The sequence below is a fragment of the Ornithorhynchus anatinus genome, chromosome 3 (genome assembly GCF_004115215.2).
Source record: "Ornithorhynchus anatinus isolate Pmale09 chromosome 3, mOrnAna1.pri.v4, whole genome shotgun sequence".
In the NCBI taxonomy this organism is placed as follows: Eukaryota; Metazoa; Chordata; class Mammalia; order Monotremata; family Ornithorhynchidae; genus Ornithorhynchus; species Ornithorhynchus anatinus.
In genome coordinates this window covers 18,926,358-18,946,999 of record NC_041730.1, presented here as the reverse complement: position 1 = coordinate 18,946,999, position 20,642 = coordinate 18,926,358, and the positions used below count along the sequence as shown (strand labels likewise).

At 49.2% G+C, this 20,642-nt stretch overlaps 1 protein-coding gene across 2 annotated transcripts in view; it reads left to right on the top strand.

Moving 5' to 3' along the window:
• Positions 1–20,642, top strand: part of ZFP91 (ZFP91 zinc finger protein, atypical E3 ubiquitin ligase) — a 35,387-nt gene that overhangs the window by 4,473 nt on the left and 10,272 nt on the right. The window contains exons 2-6 of one of the 2 annotated variants that reach the window (XM_029059387.2): positions 5,795–5,826; positions 15,341–15,556; positions 15,802–15,838; positions 17,176–17,274; positions 17,880–18,005. In XM_029059387.2, the coding sequence (XP_028915220.1) occupies positions 5,795–5,826; positions 15,341–15,556; positions 15,802–15,838; positions 17,176–17,274; positions 17,880–18,005 (510 nt within the window). Of the gene's footprint in view, positions 1–5,794; positions 5,827–15,340; positions 15,557–15,801; positions 15,839–17,172; positions 17,275–17,879; positions 18,006–20,642 lie in introns of both variants that reach the window. The other variant, XM_029059386.2, reaches the window with a different exon arrangement.

The following is a 20,642-nucleotide window of genomic DNA, read 5'->3' as shown; positions in this document are numbered from 1 at the left end:
ATTGAAGGGACAGCCTGAACATACCTTTAAAGGCTGTTTATTTGAAGGGATTAAACCAGTTTCAGCATCTCCCGCCCCCAAGGGAGCGTGCTCTGCTCTGCGCATTCCAGGCCAGAGGCGGAAGCCGCGCGGATGCTTTTCCTCTCCGTTGAGACTTGGAGCCTTCTTTGTATATTTGTGTTGTGTTTTAATATTTCAATTTGTCAGCGGCATTTACTGAGCACTTACTGTGTGGAGAGCACCGTACTAGGCCCTTGGGAGAGTATGGTACAACAGAGGCGGCTGACGCGTTCCCTGCTCACAATGAGCTTACAGTCTAGAGCGGGAGATAGACATGATTATAAAGAAGTAATTTATAATGCTTCATAACTCTTCGTGCGTCTGTCTCCAGTCCCTTCTGCCCACTTAAACTCTTTGATTGTGAGCCCTCCCCCTCCTCTCTCCTCCCGAGGAACAGCGCCTGGGCCTAACTCCCGAATCTGGGTATCCTCTCCCGGCGCTCAGTATAATGCTCGGCGCCCAGTAGATGCTTAATAAATACGGCTTCCTACCTTTTTATCCGGATGCATCGAATGTCGTTTGAACTTGTTTCCTCAAATTCGAGAGAAGGAAAAACCCGTTTTCTTGCTCCAAAACACCTCCGGGATTCTGGTAGCCTAGAGCAGGCGGCCCCAAGGCGCCCCTTAGCAGAGGGAGAAGTCGACCTTCTACTTCCCTCCTCTCCCCGGGGAAGGAAAAACTACGGGCAGGATGTTCCGTCCTCTTTTCCTACCAACTGCTGCAGGGGGGCTGGGCACACCGACAGTCGGGTCTGGCCAAGTTTCTCTTCTCCCCCCCCCCGGCCCCTGCACCCTGCCAGTCTCCAGCCCGAACGCTTGGACCGCCCTCCTGGTGGTTTCTTCTTTTTTTTTTTTTTGAATTAGTGGTATTTAAGTGCTTACTCTGTGCCAGCTTTGTACTAAGCACCGGGGTGGGTACAAGCTAATCATGTCGGACCCAGTCCGTTTCCCACGTGGGGCTCACAGTCTCTATCCCCCATTTTACAGGTGAGGTAACTGGGGTACAGAGAAGTGAAGGGACTTGCCTGAGGTCACACAGCAGCTGAAAGGCGGAGCTGGGTTTGGAACCCAGGTCCTCCTGACTCCCAGGCCTGGGCCGTTCCCACTAGGCCACCCTGCGTCTCTGGAAGGCCCCACCCCTGAAGCGGATGGGAGCTGGGAGGAGGTGAGAGTTTTGTGGGTCAAAAGTGACCTGCGCACCTGCGTTCGGATCAGGCCAGGCTAGATGAGCTGGTGTGCCGGCTTCAGGGAGTTACAAAACCCACTTACTTTCTACCCCGGGGGTTCTGCTGCAACTATTACCATTTAGTGAACTCAGCAGCGGCACCCGGTTCAGAGCTGGAGTTCTCAGAAATGTAGCCCTCCCCTCTTACTTAGAGACTTCCCCAAAGGACTTGTCAGAGACTGTTGGAACAAGCTGCCTCAGATCTCACCGTGATGAGAGTGGCAGAGTTAGGCAGCGGGGCCCGGCGGAGCCTTTTCAGTTTATTTCGGTTGAGGTACGTAGGTTGTCTGGACCTTGACACAGTGAGATTGAAGCCTCTAATTAAAAAAAAAAAATGTACTCACCTCAGCTAAATTTCTTTCAAACACTCGTGTGCCCAAGCGGCAAACATGCTCCCTTCCTCGGGTTTCTCCCACCGCTTTCCTTTCCCTGCCCCCTAATCCTAATGAAATAGTCTTCATTTTGTTTTCAGTGTGAAAAGCATTTTTGCCGTATTTTGCTCTTTGTCCGTCCGAAAAATGAGTGGGCCGGGGGGAAGCCTCTAACCTTTCTTAGAGCCAGATTGAGCCCCCTTGTTCAGGGTGATTTATGAGTGAGGGCAGCGGCCCCGGCTGTCGACACCTCAGAGAGAATCTGCTCTGTGATGGTGGCCCGCGCTTCTCCCCACCCGAATCTAAATTCTTCTAAGAAACAGAGGCAGTTCCACGGGGGTCTGTCGCTTCGGGAGGGTCCGCGTTATCACCCGACAGGGCCTTTGGATAGCGGAGGGGTCCTTCAGTTTGAAGAAGGCACCCTCTCTCTACGATGGTCCCTTAAATGTCAGGGCATGAGAAAAGGTGCCCTGCAATATTTTCACGGGCTCTGTGGACCAGAGATGCTCTGTGACCCTCACAGACGTGGACGCCCCCTCCCCCTCGTCGCTATCGTCATCAGTGGTATTTATCGAGCACTTACTGTGTCCAGAGCACTGTATTAAGCGCCTGGGAGAGTATACTGTAAGAGAGTGAGCTTGCAGTGACCTTCTCACGTCACCCTCCGTCCGGAAGGGATGGGTCTAGCCCACGAGCTTCAGTTTCCCTTAGAGAAACGACCAGCCCTAGCCCTTCCGGAGGGAGAGGGAAACAACCTCTGGCATGATTTCTTTTTTCCTTGATTCCCTTAGGGAGGGACGCTCTGCTCTCCGTTTTAACTTGTCCTTCCACTCCCACAACATCCAAGGATGGAATAGTTGCCCGGTCTAAAGTCATGCTGGAGATGACTTGCCCCGCTGTTCCTCGCCCACAAGGCTGCCTGAGGGGCGGGAGGAGAATGTTCATCCTTTCATCCCGCCACCTCCTTCTCCCCATCCCGCCACCTCCTTCCCCCCTTCAGGGAAAGGAGCTGCGTGTCCCTGCATTTGGGCCTTTCTGCATTCCTCTAACCTCCAAGGAATCAACCAGCCCAAAGAGATGTATTCAGAATAGCACGCATTTTATCAATTGGATGTACAATGCCCTATAATTTGAAGCGTAACGTTTGGAAAAGTCGCTCTCTCGGTGGGGGAAAGGAGAGGAAAATTTGAGTCATCAGTTCCGCTCTTTCTTGCGTTATGGGCACAGAGAAGTAATAGCGCTAAACTCGTGTCCAAGAAATTGGTCACCCTTAAAATTATAAACTGAACAGGGCTGCTAGTTCCCTTAGTTTGTTTGACGAGTGCAAAATTCACCCATTCGTCTACGCTAATAAATCGCTATGGTTTTTTGTAGCACTGCTTTACGGCGTTAGCCATTTTGGTGGGTTTGGGTAATATAAAAATTTCAGGAGCTGTAAATTTTAAGCTGGGCAGGATTATAGATTGTTTTGCGTAGGGGAAATCAAGCCAAGTTTAAAGAATGGTGATGTAGTTTTATTGCATTCGGGTTTCAGGTTGAACACGGAGCAGATGAATTAACTTTACTGCTCTCTTTGCTGTCAATCTTCAGCCAAGGAAACGGCTTCATCCCTGTAGTTTCTCAGTAGTTTAATTTTCAACCTTAAGTAGACAAATCCTTTCTGACCTTTGGAAATCACTCCGAAAGCTCCGATATGAAAATCAAAATCACATTATTTATAATGTGATGACAGTATAAAATTACATTTTTTGAAGACTTCGACCCGTACGTACGTAACACGTTGGCTCGTGTGTGTATTTCCTGGAGGACATAGAGAGGGGAGACGGTAAGGAAGGATTCATGCGGGAGGCAGGAATGTTGCCGTTTTCCTTTAAAGACGAGGCGACGAACAGTACGGTTTCTCTGTGCTCTGCGAGGGGGCCGTAGGAACGCCAGCGACATAATTGCCTGGAAGACCAACCGGTCAGTGGATCGGTGGTATTTATTGAGCGCTTACCATGTGCAGAGCGAACACTGTACTCAGCGTTTGGGAGAATACAGAATAACAGAGTTGGAAGACACGTCCTCTGCCCACAGGGAGCTTACAGTCTAGAGGGACTTGCTGCTTTCCGGAAAGAGTAATCCCGTCACCCCCTTCCTCCCCAACTTTTCCTTTCCCTCGGCCATTCTGGTTGCTAATTCCTGTTAGACTCCGCTTGCGCTGGGGCTCTGGTGTTGAGATGCTTGGGGCCCCAGAAGAAGGCCTTCAAGCCCGAAACAGGCCGTTGAGGCCCTGCGTGGTCCCCGAACCCCGAGGAACAATCAAGCTCTGGCCAGATTTCCAGGGGTGGAACCTTCTATGCGTTGCTCTCACGAGTGAGTAGGCTGTCTCTCGCATTTCCAGGAAGACGTATGTGGTCCTTCTGCCATTTGTCTGCTGTGGGACCTTGGGCAGCTCACTTCACTTCTCTGAGCATCGGTTTCCTCATCCGGAAAATGGGGATTCAGTATCAGGTCTCCTTCCCCGTTAGTCTGTGAGCAGCGGGAGGGACAGAGACCGTGCCTGACCTGATTATCATGTACTTACTATTCATTCATTCATTCAATAGTATTTACTGAGCGCTTACTATGTGCAGAGCACTGTACTAAGCGCTTGGAATGAACAAGTCGGCAACAGAGGCAGTCCCTGCCGTTTGACGGGCTTACGGTCTAGTCGGGGGGAGACGGACGGACGAGAACGATGGCAGTAAATAGAGTCGAGGAGAAGAACATCTCGTAAAAACAATGGCAACGAAATAGAATCAAGGCGATGTACATTTCATTAATAAAATTCACTTCTATTTTACTACAGTGCCGTCTGGCGCTTGATATATACCACGGATTATTATCATGACTTGGTGAGCGGATCTTGCCGGGAACTGTAGCCTGCATTTGGTTCACGCAACTGCGGTCATCCTTGAACTGGCGGGTCGGCCCGAGGGGAGGTCCAAGAAGGCTCGACCAGGCCTGCTTGTCCGTGCGCTACCCAGTCTGAGCTCAGCATGCGTTGGCTAGAGCACCGGCCTGGGAGTCGGGAGGTCATAGGTTTCAAATCCCGGCTCCCCCGCGTGTCTGCTGTGTGACTTTAATAATAATGCTGGTATTTATTAAGCGCTTACTATGCACCGAGCACTGTTCTAAGCGCTGGGGTAGATACAGCGTCATCAGGTTGTCCCACGTGAGGCTCACAGTCTTCACCCCCATTTTCCAGATGAGGTCACTGAGGCCCAGAGAAGTGAAGTGACTTGCCCACAGTCCCACAGCTGACAAGTGGCAGAGGCGGGATTCGAACCCATGAACTCTGACTCCGAGGCCCAGGCGCTTTCCACTGAGCCACGCTGCTTCCCTGGCGAGGCACTTCACTTCCCTGTGCCTCGGTGACCTCGTCTGTAAAATGGGGATTGAGCCTCACTTCACTGGGCCTCAGTAACCTCATCTGTAAAATGGGGATGGAGACTGGGAGTCCCATGTGGGACAAGGACTGTGTCCAATCCGACCTGCTTGTATTCGCCCCAGCGCTTAGAAAATTGCCTGGCACAAAGTAAGTGCTTAACAAATACCGAAATTATTATTCGAGGTGGATACTTCTGGGGGCTTTAAAAGCTTTCCTGCTGCCCAGACTGTAAGAAGCCACCCATTTTTCTCAGACACATTTACCAATATGGAGAAGCAGCGTGGCTTAGTGAAAAGAGGACGGGCTTGGGAGTCAGAGGTCGTGGGTTCTAATTCCGGTTCTGCCACTTGTCAGCTGCGTGACCTTGGGCAAGTCACTTCACTTCTCTGTGCCTCAGTTCCCTCATCTGTAAAATGGGGATGAAGACTGTGAGCCCCACGTGGGACAGCCTGATTACCTTGTATCTACCCCAGTGCCTAGAGCTGTGCTTGGCACGTAGTAAGCGCTTAACAAATGCCAACATTATTATGATTGTTATTATATGGAATAAATACACTTCTTGTGAGATTGTAGGTGCAAGGGTTAAATGTATTTTGGAAAGCCAGATGGTCAAGATGCCAGTTGAACAGATGAATTAAGGATTTGTTTGCCCTCGAGCACCCTTAATTTTATTACCTGAGAAGTTGCCGAAAATATTCCGCTGACATTTGGTTCTCGTTTTTTTCAGTTACGCGGAAAAAGTCGTGACAGCTGGTAAAGGTAAGACCTGCTTACTCTTCCTTCGCTTCTGGATATGTTTCTGTGATTCAGTTGAAAAGTAAACGGATGGTGTTTCAATCACATTCTTGTGTCCGTTCGGTTCCCGTTAGAAATAGCCCTTTTTTGTGAGCAGTGGTTGCCTATCAACCTCCGTATCAAGCAGAAGCTCCTCTCTCTTGGCCTCAAAGCCGTCCGTCACCTTGCCCCCCCTCCTATCTCACCTCCCTTCTCTCCTTCTTCAGCCACACCCGCACACTCCGCTCCTCTGCTGCCGCTCACCTCCTCACGGGGCCTCGTTCTCGCCCGTCCCGCCGTCGACCCCCGGCCCCCGTCCTCCCGCTGTCCCGGAACGCCCTCCCTCCTCACCTCCGCCTGCTAACTCTCCCCCCCCCCCCCCCTTTCAAAGCCCTACTGAGAGCTCCCCTCCTCCAGGATGCCTTCCCAGGTTGAGCCCCCTCCCTTTTTTCTGCTCCTCCTCCCCTCCCCATCGCCCCGACTCCCTCCCTCTGCTCTACCCCCCGCCCCGCTCCACAGCACTTATGTATATATGTAGATATTTATTATTGTATTTATTTTATTAATGATGTGTGTATATAAGTGAAGCGGCTTGCCCAAGGTCACAGAGCAGACAAGTAAGTGGTGGAGGTAGGATTAGAATCCAAGCCCTCTTGCTAGCTGGCCTAGGCCATGCTGCCGTGTTTACAGAGTCTGAACCTTCAGGGTAGAATGAAATTAAATGTGTTTCGTAGAGTGGGGAGACAAGGAAGATGACCTAGCATTCAGACCAAGAAATAAATCCGGGCCACACCTGCGAGAAAGGAGATAACGTGGACGTTTCTTTTGAGTAAACTGAAGGGCGGTGGGATCTGCTTACTGACTTGGACTAAGTGGGTTGACTTGTTGGAGACTTTCAGGCCAGCGTGACCATTGGGATCAGGCTTAAAGGGGGTAAGCTTTGATTTGGTCAGTATTAGGAATCTTCTAGGATGAAATGACATACTAGAAGTTAGACGTTGGGGTCCTGATGTCACCTATTCTTGGCTCTGGAAATCTTGTCTTTTTGGACACGTGCACTCTTGAGATTCAGGAGAGGAAATCTGCAACTGATTTTTTTTTTTTTGGTCATATTGTAAGCAAAACCGCTGTACGTGGAATGTCTGACTTTGCCCTTTTGTGCTCTGTGCCTCTCGCTTGCAAAATGGTCATGAAAATTTGTGTGCTACAGTGAAATGTAGAGAAGTAGGTGACTGTACACACTAGAGCAGCTGTACAAACTTGGCGTTTTTTAAATGTCGGTACCCAGACTCTACAGGATGAGTAAAAAGAACAGAGGCTGAGGGACGGCTGTCTTCTAGGTAAAGGCGTTTTTAAAGGAATGATACCGGACAGTGTTTTATGATACTTTAATTGAGTCGCTTATATTATTTCTGTTTTTCCTCATTTAATCTTTCCCCAGAGTTATTGTTTGGCTTTGAAATATTCCACGCTTGGACCTAAATACCTCTACCTTGTTCCAGAGTTTGTGGGTTTCTGGTTTGGATAGGTTTAAATATTTGCAGGGACAGTGTAGTAAAATTCTGCTCTCCCCATTTTTGGAATTATTTCAGAGATGATTTTTCAAGATGTTTTCCAGATGCGTCTTTGAGCTTATTTGTCTGAGAAATTTTGTAAAACTGTATTTTCCTTCCGTGGAAGGGAATCAACTGCCTACGACGTGTTTAAAGAAATTCCATTTAGAAGTAAACAGTATACTTCGGATGCTCAGAAAGTAACTTTCCAACTTTTTTTTTTTTTAACTTCCCGAGGTTCAGAGGTCCATTTTAATGCTGAAATGTTGAAATAATCGAGGAAACATGAGCACCATTTCTCCAGAGGCGAAACACCATAGAAATTTTTGTTTCAGCAGGTCAAGATGTTTTTTAAATAAAGTGAAAGGAATCTTGCTAGTCTAAGACTAAAAGAAGAGGGAATTTTTCTTAGCAGGTGTAATGAAAATGTTGGACCAGATCCTTTCTGAATCTCTAAGCCCTATCTTACTTTAACCTACCCGGAACTCAGTTTCCTCATCTGTAAAATGGGGATTCGATACCTATTCTCGCCTCTACTCAGATTGTGAGCCCCATGAGGGTCTGTCCCCGACCTATTTATCTTGTCTCCTCCCTAGTGCTTAATATAGTGCTCGGCACATAGTGAGTGCTTAAGAAAAACCACAATTATTATTGCTGTTACTATTATCCCTCACCTATCCTTGAAAAAAATGACTTACCGGGAAGTTTTCCTTGCCTGCAAGTAGTAAGTTCCTTCTGGCTCAAAATTTGAAAGAAAAAAAATGATGTGATTTTGCTTGTTTCCACTTGAGGACGGCTTTAGGGACCCAGGGGTGCACACAGCCACGAAAGGTGGTATCAACCCCACGCCGAGGCGTCTCCCACCCCCTAGGCCGACTGACATGGTAGGGCATGGTGCGTGATGTGGATAAATGCGATTCACAAATCTCATCTTAGCCAACTTTTAACCTCCCTCACCTCATTAGAGCTGCCGGTGTCTAGCACATTTCATTTTTTTCAGCTCCCTCCTTTGCCACCAAGAGATGAGAGCACTAGGTGACCAGGAAAAGACAGGAGAAAGAGAGTAGGATAATCCACCGAAGAAGGGAAGCAGCAAGAAGCAGCTCATACAGTCCGTGTTGCCCCATGTTGTAGGTGACCGTACTTCAGCGACCTTCCAAGTTCTTTGAGACATTTCCTACTGCAGCGGAGTAGTCTCCTCATGCAGATGAAGAAACCTAGGCTCGGGGAAATGAACAGATTCTCTAAGCCTGAACAGAACAGAAATGAACAGATCTGAAATGAACAGATTCTCTAAGCTCGCAGGTTTAGTAGGAGTTAACTCTAATATGACTCTGGACTTGGGAGCTGGGAGTTTGACTCTTCTGGAAGCTCTTGAAGGCTTTATTTACCGAAGTCCTTGATAATGTTTTCATATCTCTCCTACCCCGATTCAGTCATAAGCGCCACTAATTTAGGTTCACTAACCGAAACTCTGACTACTGAAAATAAACTGTGAAATCGAAGCACCTTATGTGAAGTCCTGTCGTCGGCAGAACGGAAGGAACATCTCCTGGGAATCAGGAGATGTGTGGTCTCTCACAGTCGCAGGGGGCATCGGGCAAGGGGTCATCGGTGGGAGAGGTGAGAGTGATGCCCGGTGGATAGGTTAGCTTGGGAGGAACAAAGAGCGCAAATTGGAGTGTAGGGGGAAGAGAGAGTCGATTGGCTTAAAACCAGTGATGAGTTTCTGTGTGACGTGGAGATGAACCGTGGGAAGTTGGGAAGGAGGGGAATGATGAGAAAACTGATCCAGGCGACTGAAGTGTGGACTGGAGAGGGAGGACCCCAGATCTCCCCATCTCCAAAACTCCCCTCGGAATCACATGTCTCAGAAGCCTTCCCTAGTCACCACTTGAACTTGCATAATTACTCTCTTTTGTATAATTTTGTAACATAAAAACAGTTCCATAAACCAGTGGGGCAGTCGATTACACAGGCCACAAAAATTAACACAATAAACACAGCAGGGGGGCAAAAATTAAAAGAGCAGGCACAGAGAAGGACAATAAAGGTAAGAGGGCACTGGTGAGGTTAGGCTGGTAGTGGATAGTGGGAGATTCAGTTATTCTCATAGATGAGCCAAATAACTCCAGGGATTGTATTATAAGTAAGGGGACCATCTTGGTTATGTTGAATGACTTTTCAGGAATCGTTACCCTGGGTTTGATTCAGAGTAGTGGCCAGGATCTGGGGTAGGAAGCGTGTAGGTGAGAGCGCTATTCTGCATTAGTGACCACAGCTTGGTCAAACCGAACCTCCGGGCCTTCCCGTGTTGCTAGTTCTCCCTGAGAGCAGATGTGTTCTAGAGACTTGGGAAGGGCAGTGGCAATAATCTCCTAAAGATTTTTCTCTTGGACCGGGTTGAGGCTGGAGCCGTCTGCCCCTTCAGGGGTTTCGTGGTAGTCTGTTGTCACGTTGCTCCTCTGGTGTTGCCCTTGGCGTGCTGGCATGCTGCGTAATACCCACAGTTCTTCCAAAATGCTTGTTCTCACTGCATGTTTTATCAGTTGTATTTATTGGGCACTTAACTGCGTGCAGAGCACTGTACTAAGCGACTGGGAGGCTACCGTACGGCAGAGTTGGTAGACGCGTTCCCTGCCCGCAACGAGATTACAGTCTAGACGGGGAGGGAACGCTGTTGGGGAACCGAGGAGCGTTCTTCTGACATCGTACACCTTCCCTGGATAAAACTTGTTTTGTTTTGTTCTGCTTTGCTGTATGTCTCCCCCGTTTAGACTGTGAGCCCGTTATTGGGCAGGGATCGTCTCTCTCTGTTGCCGAATTGTACATTCCAAGCGCTTAGTACAGTGCTCTGCACATAGTAAGCGCTCAGTAAATACGATTGAATGAATGAAAACAGATACGATGTCAGAAGAAAAGGCTGAGGGCACGTGTGCCGAGTCGAGGGGAAGAATAATGTTGGTGTTTGTAAAGCGCTTACTATGTGCACTGTTCTAAGCGCTGGGGTAGAAACAGGTTAATCAGGTTGTCCCACGTGGGGCTCACAGTCTTAATCCCCATTTTACAGATGAGGGAACCGAGGCACCGAGAAGTTAAGTGACTTGCCCAAAGTCACGCAGCTGACAGGTGAACACGCTGTAATGCGTTTGTCAAGGATGTGTTCCTCACTATAGGAGAATTGAGTGGAATGGCTCTCTTCTGCCAGCCTACTTTTTGTCATAATAACAATAATTGCATTTAAGTGCGTACTGTGTGCCAAGCACCGTACTAAGCGCTGGAGTAGACACAAGATGATCAGGTACCACATGGGGCTCGCAGTCTAAGTTGGAGGGAGAAGAGGAATTAAATATCCATTTTGCAGCTGAGAGAACTGAAGCACAGAGAAGTTAAGCGACTTGCCCAAGGTGACAGAGCAGAGACATGGTGGAGCAGGGCTTAGAACCCAGATCCTCCAACTCCCAGGCCTTTGCTCTCTTCCCTAGGCCACTCTGCTTCCCTGTGTCCCATTCCTCGATTCACTTGTCACAGTGAGACTCTCCGTGGTCAGTAATGAGACGGTGCAACATGTCTTTGCGATCATCAGTAGTATCTGAGCACCTATTGTGGGCAGAGCCCTGTATGCAGCATTTATAAAGTTCGTGAACATGATCCCTGTAATCTATGGCGCGTACAATCTAGTGGGAGAGACACTTAAACAGTTTAGATAGGAAGAAGTGGCTCGATAAATGAGTTGGTGCCTAATAGGGAATGTAAGGTACGTATAGAAAAGTTAGGGGTGACGGTGATTATGTTACACGTTCGCTGCAGGTAGTCTTAGTTCCGAGTCACGGCCACCAAACCGGCCTTGGTGGCTAGTCAAACCCACCACCTTGGTAGTTAGAGAAACAACGTGGCTCAGTGGAAAGAGCCCGGGCTCGGGAGTCAGAGGTCATGGGTTCGAATGCCGACTCTGCCCCTTGTCAGCTGTGTGACTGTGGGCGAGTCACTTCACTTCTCTGGGCCTCGGTTCCCTCATCTGTAAAATGGGGATGAAGACTGTGAGCCTCACGTGGGGCAACCTCATTCCCCTGTGTCTACCCCAGCGCTTAAAACAGTGCTCTGCACGTAGTAAGCGCTTAACAAATAGCAACATTATTAATAGTAGTAGTAAAGAGCGTGGTGGAGAAATGCCCGTGTTCTATCTACTTTAGAGATTGGGGATGATGATGCTGTCGTGTTTCTCCAGAGTTAGTTCAGGGCTGATATCTCCTTCCCCCCACAGGGGCCTCGTTTGAAGGGGTCAGGGGGTTTGGAGAGCAGTGGCTTTCTGGTGGTCAGTGTGAGCTTGGGGCATATCACACAGTGCTCATCCCAGCCCACAGTGGCTCTGGTGACCCTTCAGCTCTCTCTGCCAAACTAAGGCAATTATTCAGAGAAGAATATTTAGAACTTTGTATAGAGCTCCTGTCTTGCCCTGGGTTTCAGACTCTACCATTTCTCCTTTGAGGGTATTCTGAAATCCTTTTCTACTTGAAGTGGCTAATGATATCTTGGCTTCCGTGACAGTTTGCTCCATCAAGGACAGAAAACCCTGAGCCCATGAAGGCTTGGATAGCAAGTTCATTTTGTTTTTCCATCTCGTTCAGTTGTTCCCTGGAGTTTTGGGTTGGTTTTTTTTTTATTGTGCGTAGTTTGCCGAATGGGGCTCCGAATAGCGGAGAATTGTTGAAATTAGGGTAAACTAATGAGTCAGAAGGGTTGATATCTGGGTTTGGCTGTGGTTCTTTGTACTGTTAAAAAAAAAACAGAAATAAAATACCCCAGGCCTGTTCATCTCAAATGATGGTGTAACGAAAGGACACGTGCTGCAGTTTTCCAAAAATATGTTGAGACTGTCATTTTTCAGATCGTTAAAGTTAAATATTTGAGAAGCTTCTTAACAATGCATGTGTTTTAGCAGGATTTAGTAAGTAACTCACCCATGCCATTTGCCTGTTAACAGAGTTTGTATGTGTTATCAGTAGCTTGATTATTTTTTCCTTTGAACATTTTTCTTTCCAAAACGTTCAACTTTGGAAGATTGGCCGCAAGAAAAAATGGAATGGTGGCTTTTAAAACTGTGGTGACACCAGCCGTACGTTTAGAAGTGAAACCAGGATGCCCTGTCTTTGGGCTTGCCTTAGTGCACCCAGCCCCTGTACTGGAATATGGTTGGCCGGTTGGCGTGGAAGGGAACCCATCCGCCGGCCGTGGCACAGGCAGCCGTGACTGGCGCCAGGTCTGGACCTGTTTAGAGAAGCAGCGTGGCTCACTGGGAAGAGCCCGGGCTTTGGAGTCAGAGGTCATGGGTTCGAACCCCGGCTCTGCCACTTGTCAGCTGTGTGACTGTGGGCAAGTCACTTCACTTCTCTGTGCCTCAGTTACCTCATCTGTAAAAGGGGGATTAAGAATGTGAGCCCCACGTGGGACAACCTGATTCCCCTGTGTCTACCCCAGCGCTTAGAACAGTGCTCGGCACATAGTAAGCGCTTAACAAATACCAACATTATTACCTGCTACTTGGCTCGGCTGTAGGATCCTCACGCCTTCTGAGAAGCAGCAGGGCCTAGAAGAGCACACGGGCCTAAGAGTCAGAGGACCTGGGTTCTGATCCCTGCTTTGTCACTTGTCTGCACCCGGGCCAGTCACTTCACTTTTCTGTGCCGCACTTCCCTCATCTCTAAAAATGGGGATTAAGACTTTGAGCCCCATATGGGACAGGGACTGCGTCCAGCCCGATCAGCTTGTATCTATCCCAGGGTTCAGTACGGTGCCCGATACATTGTCTCGTCTTATGCTGTCGAGTCGTCTCCCACCCACAGCGACACCTTGGACACATCTCTCCCAGAACGTCCCACCTCCATCTGCACTCGTTCTAGTAGTTTAGCCGGAGAGTTTTCTTGGTAAAAATACAGAAGCGATTTTCCATCGCCTCTTTACGCACGGTAAACTTGTCTCCACCCTCGACTCTCTCCCATCCCGCTGCTGCTCAGCACAGGGGAGTTTTGACTTGTAGCAGATGGCCTTCCACTCGCTGGCCACTGCCCAAGCTGAGATGGAATGGGCAGGCCTCTCCTTGACTCTCCCTCCCATAGTTGAGACTGGTAGAGGACTGCAGACTCTCCAGGGGCGGCCCTGAAAAGCCGTCTGATACATGGTAAGCGCTTAACAAATACGATGAAAAAAATAAAGGCTGGCAAGCACAGTATAGCTGTGGAAAGAGAAAAGTGAGGCTGTCAGCGCTGGGACCTGTGGGGGCAGCAGGCCCACCCCCGCTGTTCTGCTCCACCACTGTGGAGTCCGTCAATGCCACTGCCTGTCCGTCCTCTGTTTTTTCATACCCCGGGCAAAAATCCCACAAAAAACATTGCCCTTTCAAAGTTTGAAATAACCCTGGACTGGCGGTGGTGGTGAAAGGGGTAAGACTAGGGTGTTTGTGCTTTGTTCCTTTTTAACGGAAACACATTTCAGTTAGCCTGAGGGGAAAAGAGATTCACCTGCCCATTAACTAAAACAAATCCCACCCGAGAAGATGAATGGGACGAGGAGCTGGAATCCGGTCTCTGTGGAGAGTGACTGATGCCTTTTCTGTGATCCCCTACCGCTTCTCCAGAAAAGAGCCATGTGTCTAATCTCTGCTCCACGGTCAGTGTGCTGTGTGAGCTTGGGCAAGCCACTTCACTTCTCTGGGCCTCAGTTTCCTCATCTGTAACATGGGAATTAAATCCTCAGTCATATTTATTGAGCGGTTACCCTGTGCAGAGCACTCTACTAAGTGCTTGGGAGAGTTCAATAGAAGAGTCTGTAGACACGTTCCCTGCCCACAACAACTTCTCCTCCCTCTGACTTAGACTGTGAACCCCATATGGGGCAGGGACTGTGTCCAACCTGATGATCTTGTTCCTACCCCAATGCCTGGCAAGTGATAAGTGTTGGCAAGTACAATCAAAATAAAAAAAAAGGCTGTCTGGGAGTGCTGGATCCTAGCCTCAACAAAAGACTTTTCTGGGCTTCAAAATCTTTTAGAAAGATCGAGAATCTAGAGCCACCTTCAGAAGGCAGTTCCTCTTGGCCTCGATGGTTCCTAGAGGGTTCTCCCTGCTGCTCACCCTGCCGTAGAAAATTGCTTCATCAGACGCTGTTCAGGGTTCTGATAGTCTCTTCACCCTCTTCCGCCCCTTTCGTCGTCTTTCCGACTCAGGGGATGTCGGCCAGGAAATATGTTTGATTGTTGGGGAAGGAAAAGGAGAGGAGAACTGCTTATTTTATTCACAAGGCTGGAGTGGCTTACCCAAAATGCCAGCATTTGGCAGATGTTTGAGATCAGTGGTGCTGGCTTAAGAGGAAAGGCTTTGTAGTGTGTAGTCATCATGGAGAGGAGAGAAAAGGTTCTCAGCATGAGCAAATGGGGATAAACTGCAGAAAGAGAGGTTTAGCTTCATTCACCGTGAAGAAGAATTTCGAGGGAGAGATCGGAAGCGGGAAGGGGCATATTCCTGATGGCAGGAGAATCGTCTTCTCCAGAGGTCTTTGTGGGATGGAGGCCTTTGGGGGCAGGGTTGTAGGGTAGTCTGACCAAGGGGGAGGAAAAGAGTGGACTGGATGCATAGCAAGGCCTTTTTTAGGCGAAAGAAAGGTGCAGGACAGCGCTGTGTTAATCAAAGAGAACACCTGCTCTTTGCTGATACTATCCCACATAAGAAAGCCAATTTCCAAAAAGTGGTACTCTGAGTTTCAGCAGACTGTCAGTCAGGTGGTTACAACCGGGGACGGATTTTTATTTTTCAACCTGAAGCGCGCGTTGTCCACCGTAAGGGTTTCCGACACGGACCGAGATCCAGCAGGTTAGAGCGGTACGCAAAATCTGGGGCCTCGGCCGTTGTTCCTTGTTGAGTCCTAAGTGGAGTTGGACGGTTTCATCTCAGATCCCAAGGAGGAGAAAGAGGAGGAAGAAGACCCCCCCGCCGCCTGTCCGGAAGCCCCCGCTGCAGCCCCTCGGCCTAGCCGGGGCTGGCGCAGCAGTAGCAGGACAGCTGTCACCCGCCAGCGGGACCCAGAGAATACCCGCAGTTCCAGATCCAAGACCGGCTCCCTGCAGCTCGTCTGCAAGTCGGAACCCAACACAGACCAGCTTGAATACGGTACGTTAAAACCCCGGAAGCGGTGGAGTAGCCGCCTGCAGGCGTTACCCCCGGTTGGGCGATGGGGCGATTCCGCGATGCCGGAGGAGCCTCGCTCCGGAAGTGTCAAAGTGCCCGTTTTGAATTGAGCGTGTGCTTTCTGGCAAAACCCCGCTTAATTCCCGAGTGAAAGTGTCATCTGGGCCAGGACTTCTCTGCTGGGGAAGAGGGAGATCTTAAAGAGTTTGTGTATCTTGTTTCCCCAGAGGTCACCGAAGAGCATCACTCTCCTCCTGGAATAAGGTAGGCGCGCTCGGCTTTCGGGGCTGAAGGGAGGGTGGCATTTTGACATTCCCGAAACACATCTTCTAGCCAGAAAAAAAAAATCCGAAAACGTCATTAAGACGGAAGCGTAGAGAAGAGGCCGCCCACCTCCGTTGGAAATGAGGTCAGGAGGAGACACTTTCAACATTTTGTTAAACCAGAAATGTTTAAATCGATAGGCCTTGAGCTTCGAGGGGATTCTCCAAACCAGGTGTCGAAGTGGTTGCCCGATGGGTTTTTGTTTTTCTAGGAGACGATAGATAAACCGTTGCCGGTCATAGGGGTTGGTTGACCCCAACCGAGTTAACGTTTGTGCCCTCGAGAATTAGGGGATTTTGAAATTCTATCCGCACTGGGAGAAGGGGCAGTTAGCCACATGGGGTCACGGCACCTGGGAGGGAAGAAAGGAATATCAGCGCCCAGGGAAACATTTTGGGAACAAAACAGTGAAGGGCGTCTCAGGTGAGTTTTTCTCTTGGAGAGATGTCCTTACTTGGGATGCAGTGTAAAGTTGACTGTCAAAATAACTGCCCCGATTTACCCTCGGACTCACCTAAAAATACACCAAGTTGTAGCCGTTCTTCCCTGAACATCCCCGGGCTTGGCCGGCTTAGCCAGCCCATGACAGAACTGTTCCATTTTGATCTTTTTCTATTTATGCTCCTGCTAATTGTCAAAGGGGAATCTCCATCTGTATCTGAGGTCAGAACCTCCAGTCCTTCCCGATTCTAGGCGAGTTTAGACTGGCTGTTCATCTGCTCGGAATCCTCACCTCTACCCTGGATCAGGAGTGGGCTGGTCAGCCTGCTCTGTTCTGGGGCCTAGGAGGCATCAGTAGGGATGGGATGCCCTGTACTAAGCGCCGAGATGATCAGTCCTTGTTCCTAGTGGGGCTTGGTGATCTAACTCCGTAATGGGAGAGCCGGTGGCCTTCGATACGTCCCAGAGTCGGTAACCCGCCAGTATCCCAGGAGATTCTGGAGCCTCTCCCAGGATTAACTTGGGGATCAAGTCTCATCCTGTGGCTTATCTCTGGAGGATATTTAATTCAGAGGACGGGGATGATGGATTTGTTCTCCGTAGCAGGATTTTCTTTGGAAATAAGGTCCCCGGTGTTCAGATGAAAATCGAGCATCTGACGAGTTCCTGGAATTTACTTGCAAATGTAGGCTTTTTTCATTTTCGTGCCCAACGTCAAACCCGAGGGCCGTAATGCTAGCCCCATCCCGTAGAGGAGATTTCACCTCCCGGAGGATATGAGTGTTTTGGGCCCAAGTAACCAGAGTGCGGTCTTTGGTCTTGCTTTCTCTTAGTAGTGATGAAGAGGAGGAAGAAGAGGAGATGTTCATCAGTGAAGAGGAGATACCCTTTAAAGATGACCCCAGAGATGAAACCTATAAACCCCACTTAGAAAGGTACACCTCAGATTCCTTGTGAGGAATTTTTCTAGACTGCTAGGAATTCTGTAGGCTTTAAGCTCCTTGTGGGCAGGGAACACGTCTATCAGCTCTTTTGTACTCTCCCAATACTCGCCCGTACCCTGCACGAAGTAAGCACTCGGTAAATGCAATTGACTGATGGATTGAGGATAACGAGAAAAGGTCACTTAATCGAAATCAGTAGAACGATGCACAATCTTTTCGCCTCTCCCTTTTGCAGGGTGATTGTGTGCAAGCCTATGGGCGTACACGGGCTTTTTAAAATTTGCCCATCCAAAATCAGTCCGTCGTATTTATTGAGCACTCACCTTACGCAGAGCTCAGTACCGGGCATTTGGAAGAGTACAGTACAGCAGAGTTGGTAGAACCGTTCCCCGTCTACAGCGAGCTTACAGTCTGTCGCTTATTTTCTACTTTGTGGTGCCACAATTTTCTGTTCAGAAGCAATTTCTAGGTTCAGTCTGATCCCACCGTATTACAGTTCGCTGTAGATCAATCAGTGGCATTTACTGCGTGCCGACGGTGTGCAGAGCACCGCATCCCTTTTCGGTACCCGAGGAATCACCCGTTTGCCTTTCCAGGGAAGCCCCAAAGCCGCGGCGGAAATCAGGGAAGGTGAAAGAAGAGAAGGAGAAGAAGGAAATTAAAGTAGAGGTGGAGGTGAAAGAAGAGAATGAATTTCGAGAGGACGAGGAGCCGCCCAGAAAGTGAGTGAGAAATTTCATCCACTTATTTCATCCTGTAAGTTGCTGTGTAGGATAGGTGGCGAGAAAACAGATTCAGGGATTTTTCCACTTGGAAATCCTTGGAAATTTTTATTTCTTTTTCGTAGCAGGCATTAAGGTTCTAAAAAAGCAAAGGTTCCTGGTATGACACCCCTGCCTTTATGAGAAAAATGAAAAAGTCCAAGAAGATCTTGAGTTGAGAGAGACAGGGCGGTGTCACTAGGGGCACTGTGTATTTCCCCTTACAAATCCCGGTTAATGCAGCTGTCGTTTCGTGTTCCAGTTTTCTAAAGTCATCGTGCCCCATTTGGTCTCCATCCCCAAAGTACCGTCTCTCGATGCACAGATGGATGCCCTGGACACCGCCCTCTCCACTGATCTCGACTCCCGCACTCCCCTTTCCCTCCATCGATTCCGTACCACTAATCTGCCACCCTGGATCACCTACACAGTCCGCTTCCTCCACTCCCGTGCTCGACCAGGCTGACCTTTTCCCTCTCCTCTGTTCCGCCTTAGGACTTTCCCATTCTCATGGACTCCCACACTCTTCCGCGCCAGCTGTTTCAGACGCTTAACTCCCTCCTCAAACGCCCTGCCTCCCTCCCTCCCTCCATCTCCCCCTCAGTCTCTTCCCCTCATGACCTGGTCACATACTTCATTGAAGAAAAGTGAAACCATTAGGCGTAATCTGTGTAAAATCTCCCCTGCCCCTCTGCAGGCCCTCCCTCCTCCTGCCCCCTTCTTGACCTCTCCTGCCTTTTCCCAGCAGTACCTCAAAAGGTGATCTCTTGCCTCCTGTCCAACCTTACCCCCTCCACCCGTGCCTCCGACTCCATCCCTCTGCACCTTATCAAAACACTCGTCCCCTCCTTTGTCCCCTCCTCCCTCCGGTTATTGCCCCATCTCCCTCCTACCATTCCTTCCCGAAATCCTAGAATGAGTTATTGACACCCGCTCCCTCCACTTCTGCTCCTCCAATTCTCCCCTTGACCCCTTCCAGTCTGGCTTTCACCTCCTTCACTCCATGGAAACCGCACTAAGGTCGCCAGTGATTTTTTTTTTTTTTTTTTTTTTTGGATAAATCCAGCGGCTCCTAATCCTCTTTGATCTTTCAGCGGTTTTTAACACTGAACCACCCCTTTCTTCTTGAAACACTGTTCAACCTTGGCTCCACTGATGCTGTTCTCTCCTGGTTCTCTTCCTACTTCTCTACCCACCACTTCTCGTTCTCCTTTGCAGGGTCCTCCTCTGCCTCCCACCCTCTGACAGTTAGGGCCCGTCAAAGCTCACTAGTCACCTTCGACTCTATCTACAACTATGCCCTTGGAGATCTCATTCGCTCTCACAGCTTCAGCTACGGATGACTCCCAATTCTACCCTTACAGCCCCGACCTCTCTCCTTCAGTCAATCGATTTTATTCATTCATTCGATAGTATTTATTGAGTGCTTACTATGTGCAGAGCACTGTACTAAGCGCTTGGAATGGACACTTTGGCACTTATTTATTGAGCACTTACTGTGTGCAGGGCACCGTTCTAAGCACTCATTCGCTGCAGCCTCACATTTCCTCCTGCCTTCTTGACGTCTCTACTTGGAGTCCTGCCAACATAGACTAAGAATGTCCAAAAGAGACGTCCTCATCTGTCCACCCAAACGGTCCTCCCTGTCGTTCCCATCACTGTAGACAATACCGCTACCCTCCCAGTCTCTCAAATCTGAAACCTTGGGATTATCCTTGACTCATCTCTCTCATTCAACCCACAAATTCAGTCTGTCACCAAATCTTGTCAGCTCTACCTTCACAACATCGGTAAACATCTGCCCCTTCCTCTCCATCTAAATGGCTAGTATGCCGATCCAACCTCTTACCGTATCCCACCTTGACTACTGCATCAACCTCCTTGCTGATATCCCTGCCTCCCGTCTCCCCCTAATCCGGGCCATATTTCACGCTGCTGCCCGGGTTATTTTCCTAAAAACATTCAATCTACGTCTCCCCGCTTTTCAAGAACCTCCAGTGGTTGCCCATCCGCCTGTGCATCAAACAGAAACTCCTTACCATCAACTTCAAATCACCTTGCCCCCTCCTACCTCACCTCACCGATTTCCTGCTACCCCCCAGTCCGCACACTTTTCTCTTCTACTGCTGACCTACGCACTCTTCCTCGATCTCGCCTGTCTTGCCACCGACCTCTTGCCCACGTCCTCCGTCTGGCCCGGAACTCCTCCCCCTCCCCTCCGTATTCGACAGACCACCACTCTTCCCACTTTCAAAGTCTTCTTAAAATCACATCTCCTCCCAGACCCGCCTTGCGGCAGAGCTGGAATTAGTACTTCGGTCCTCTGACTCCTAGGTCCGTGCTATTTCCAGGAGGCCTCGCTAGTTCTCAAGCTAGTCGCTCAATAAATACCACTGACTGTTTGGAAATTGTTAGTGCCTTTGGGAAAAGTTGGTTTATTCCTACTGGATAAATGTGAGGAAAAGAAATGGCATTGATGAAATTAACTTTTGTGATGAAAACTCAGGCAGATTGAGGACGCTGTGATTGCGGAGGTTACTGAGAGGTTTAGTGGTACTGAACGATTGCGCTCTCCCGTGTCCTAGTTCATTTTGATAG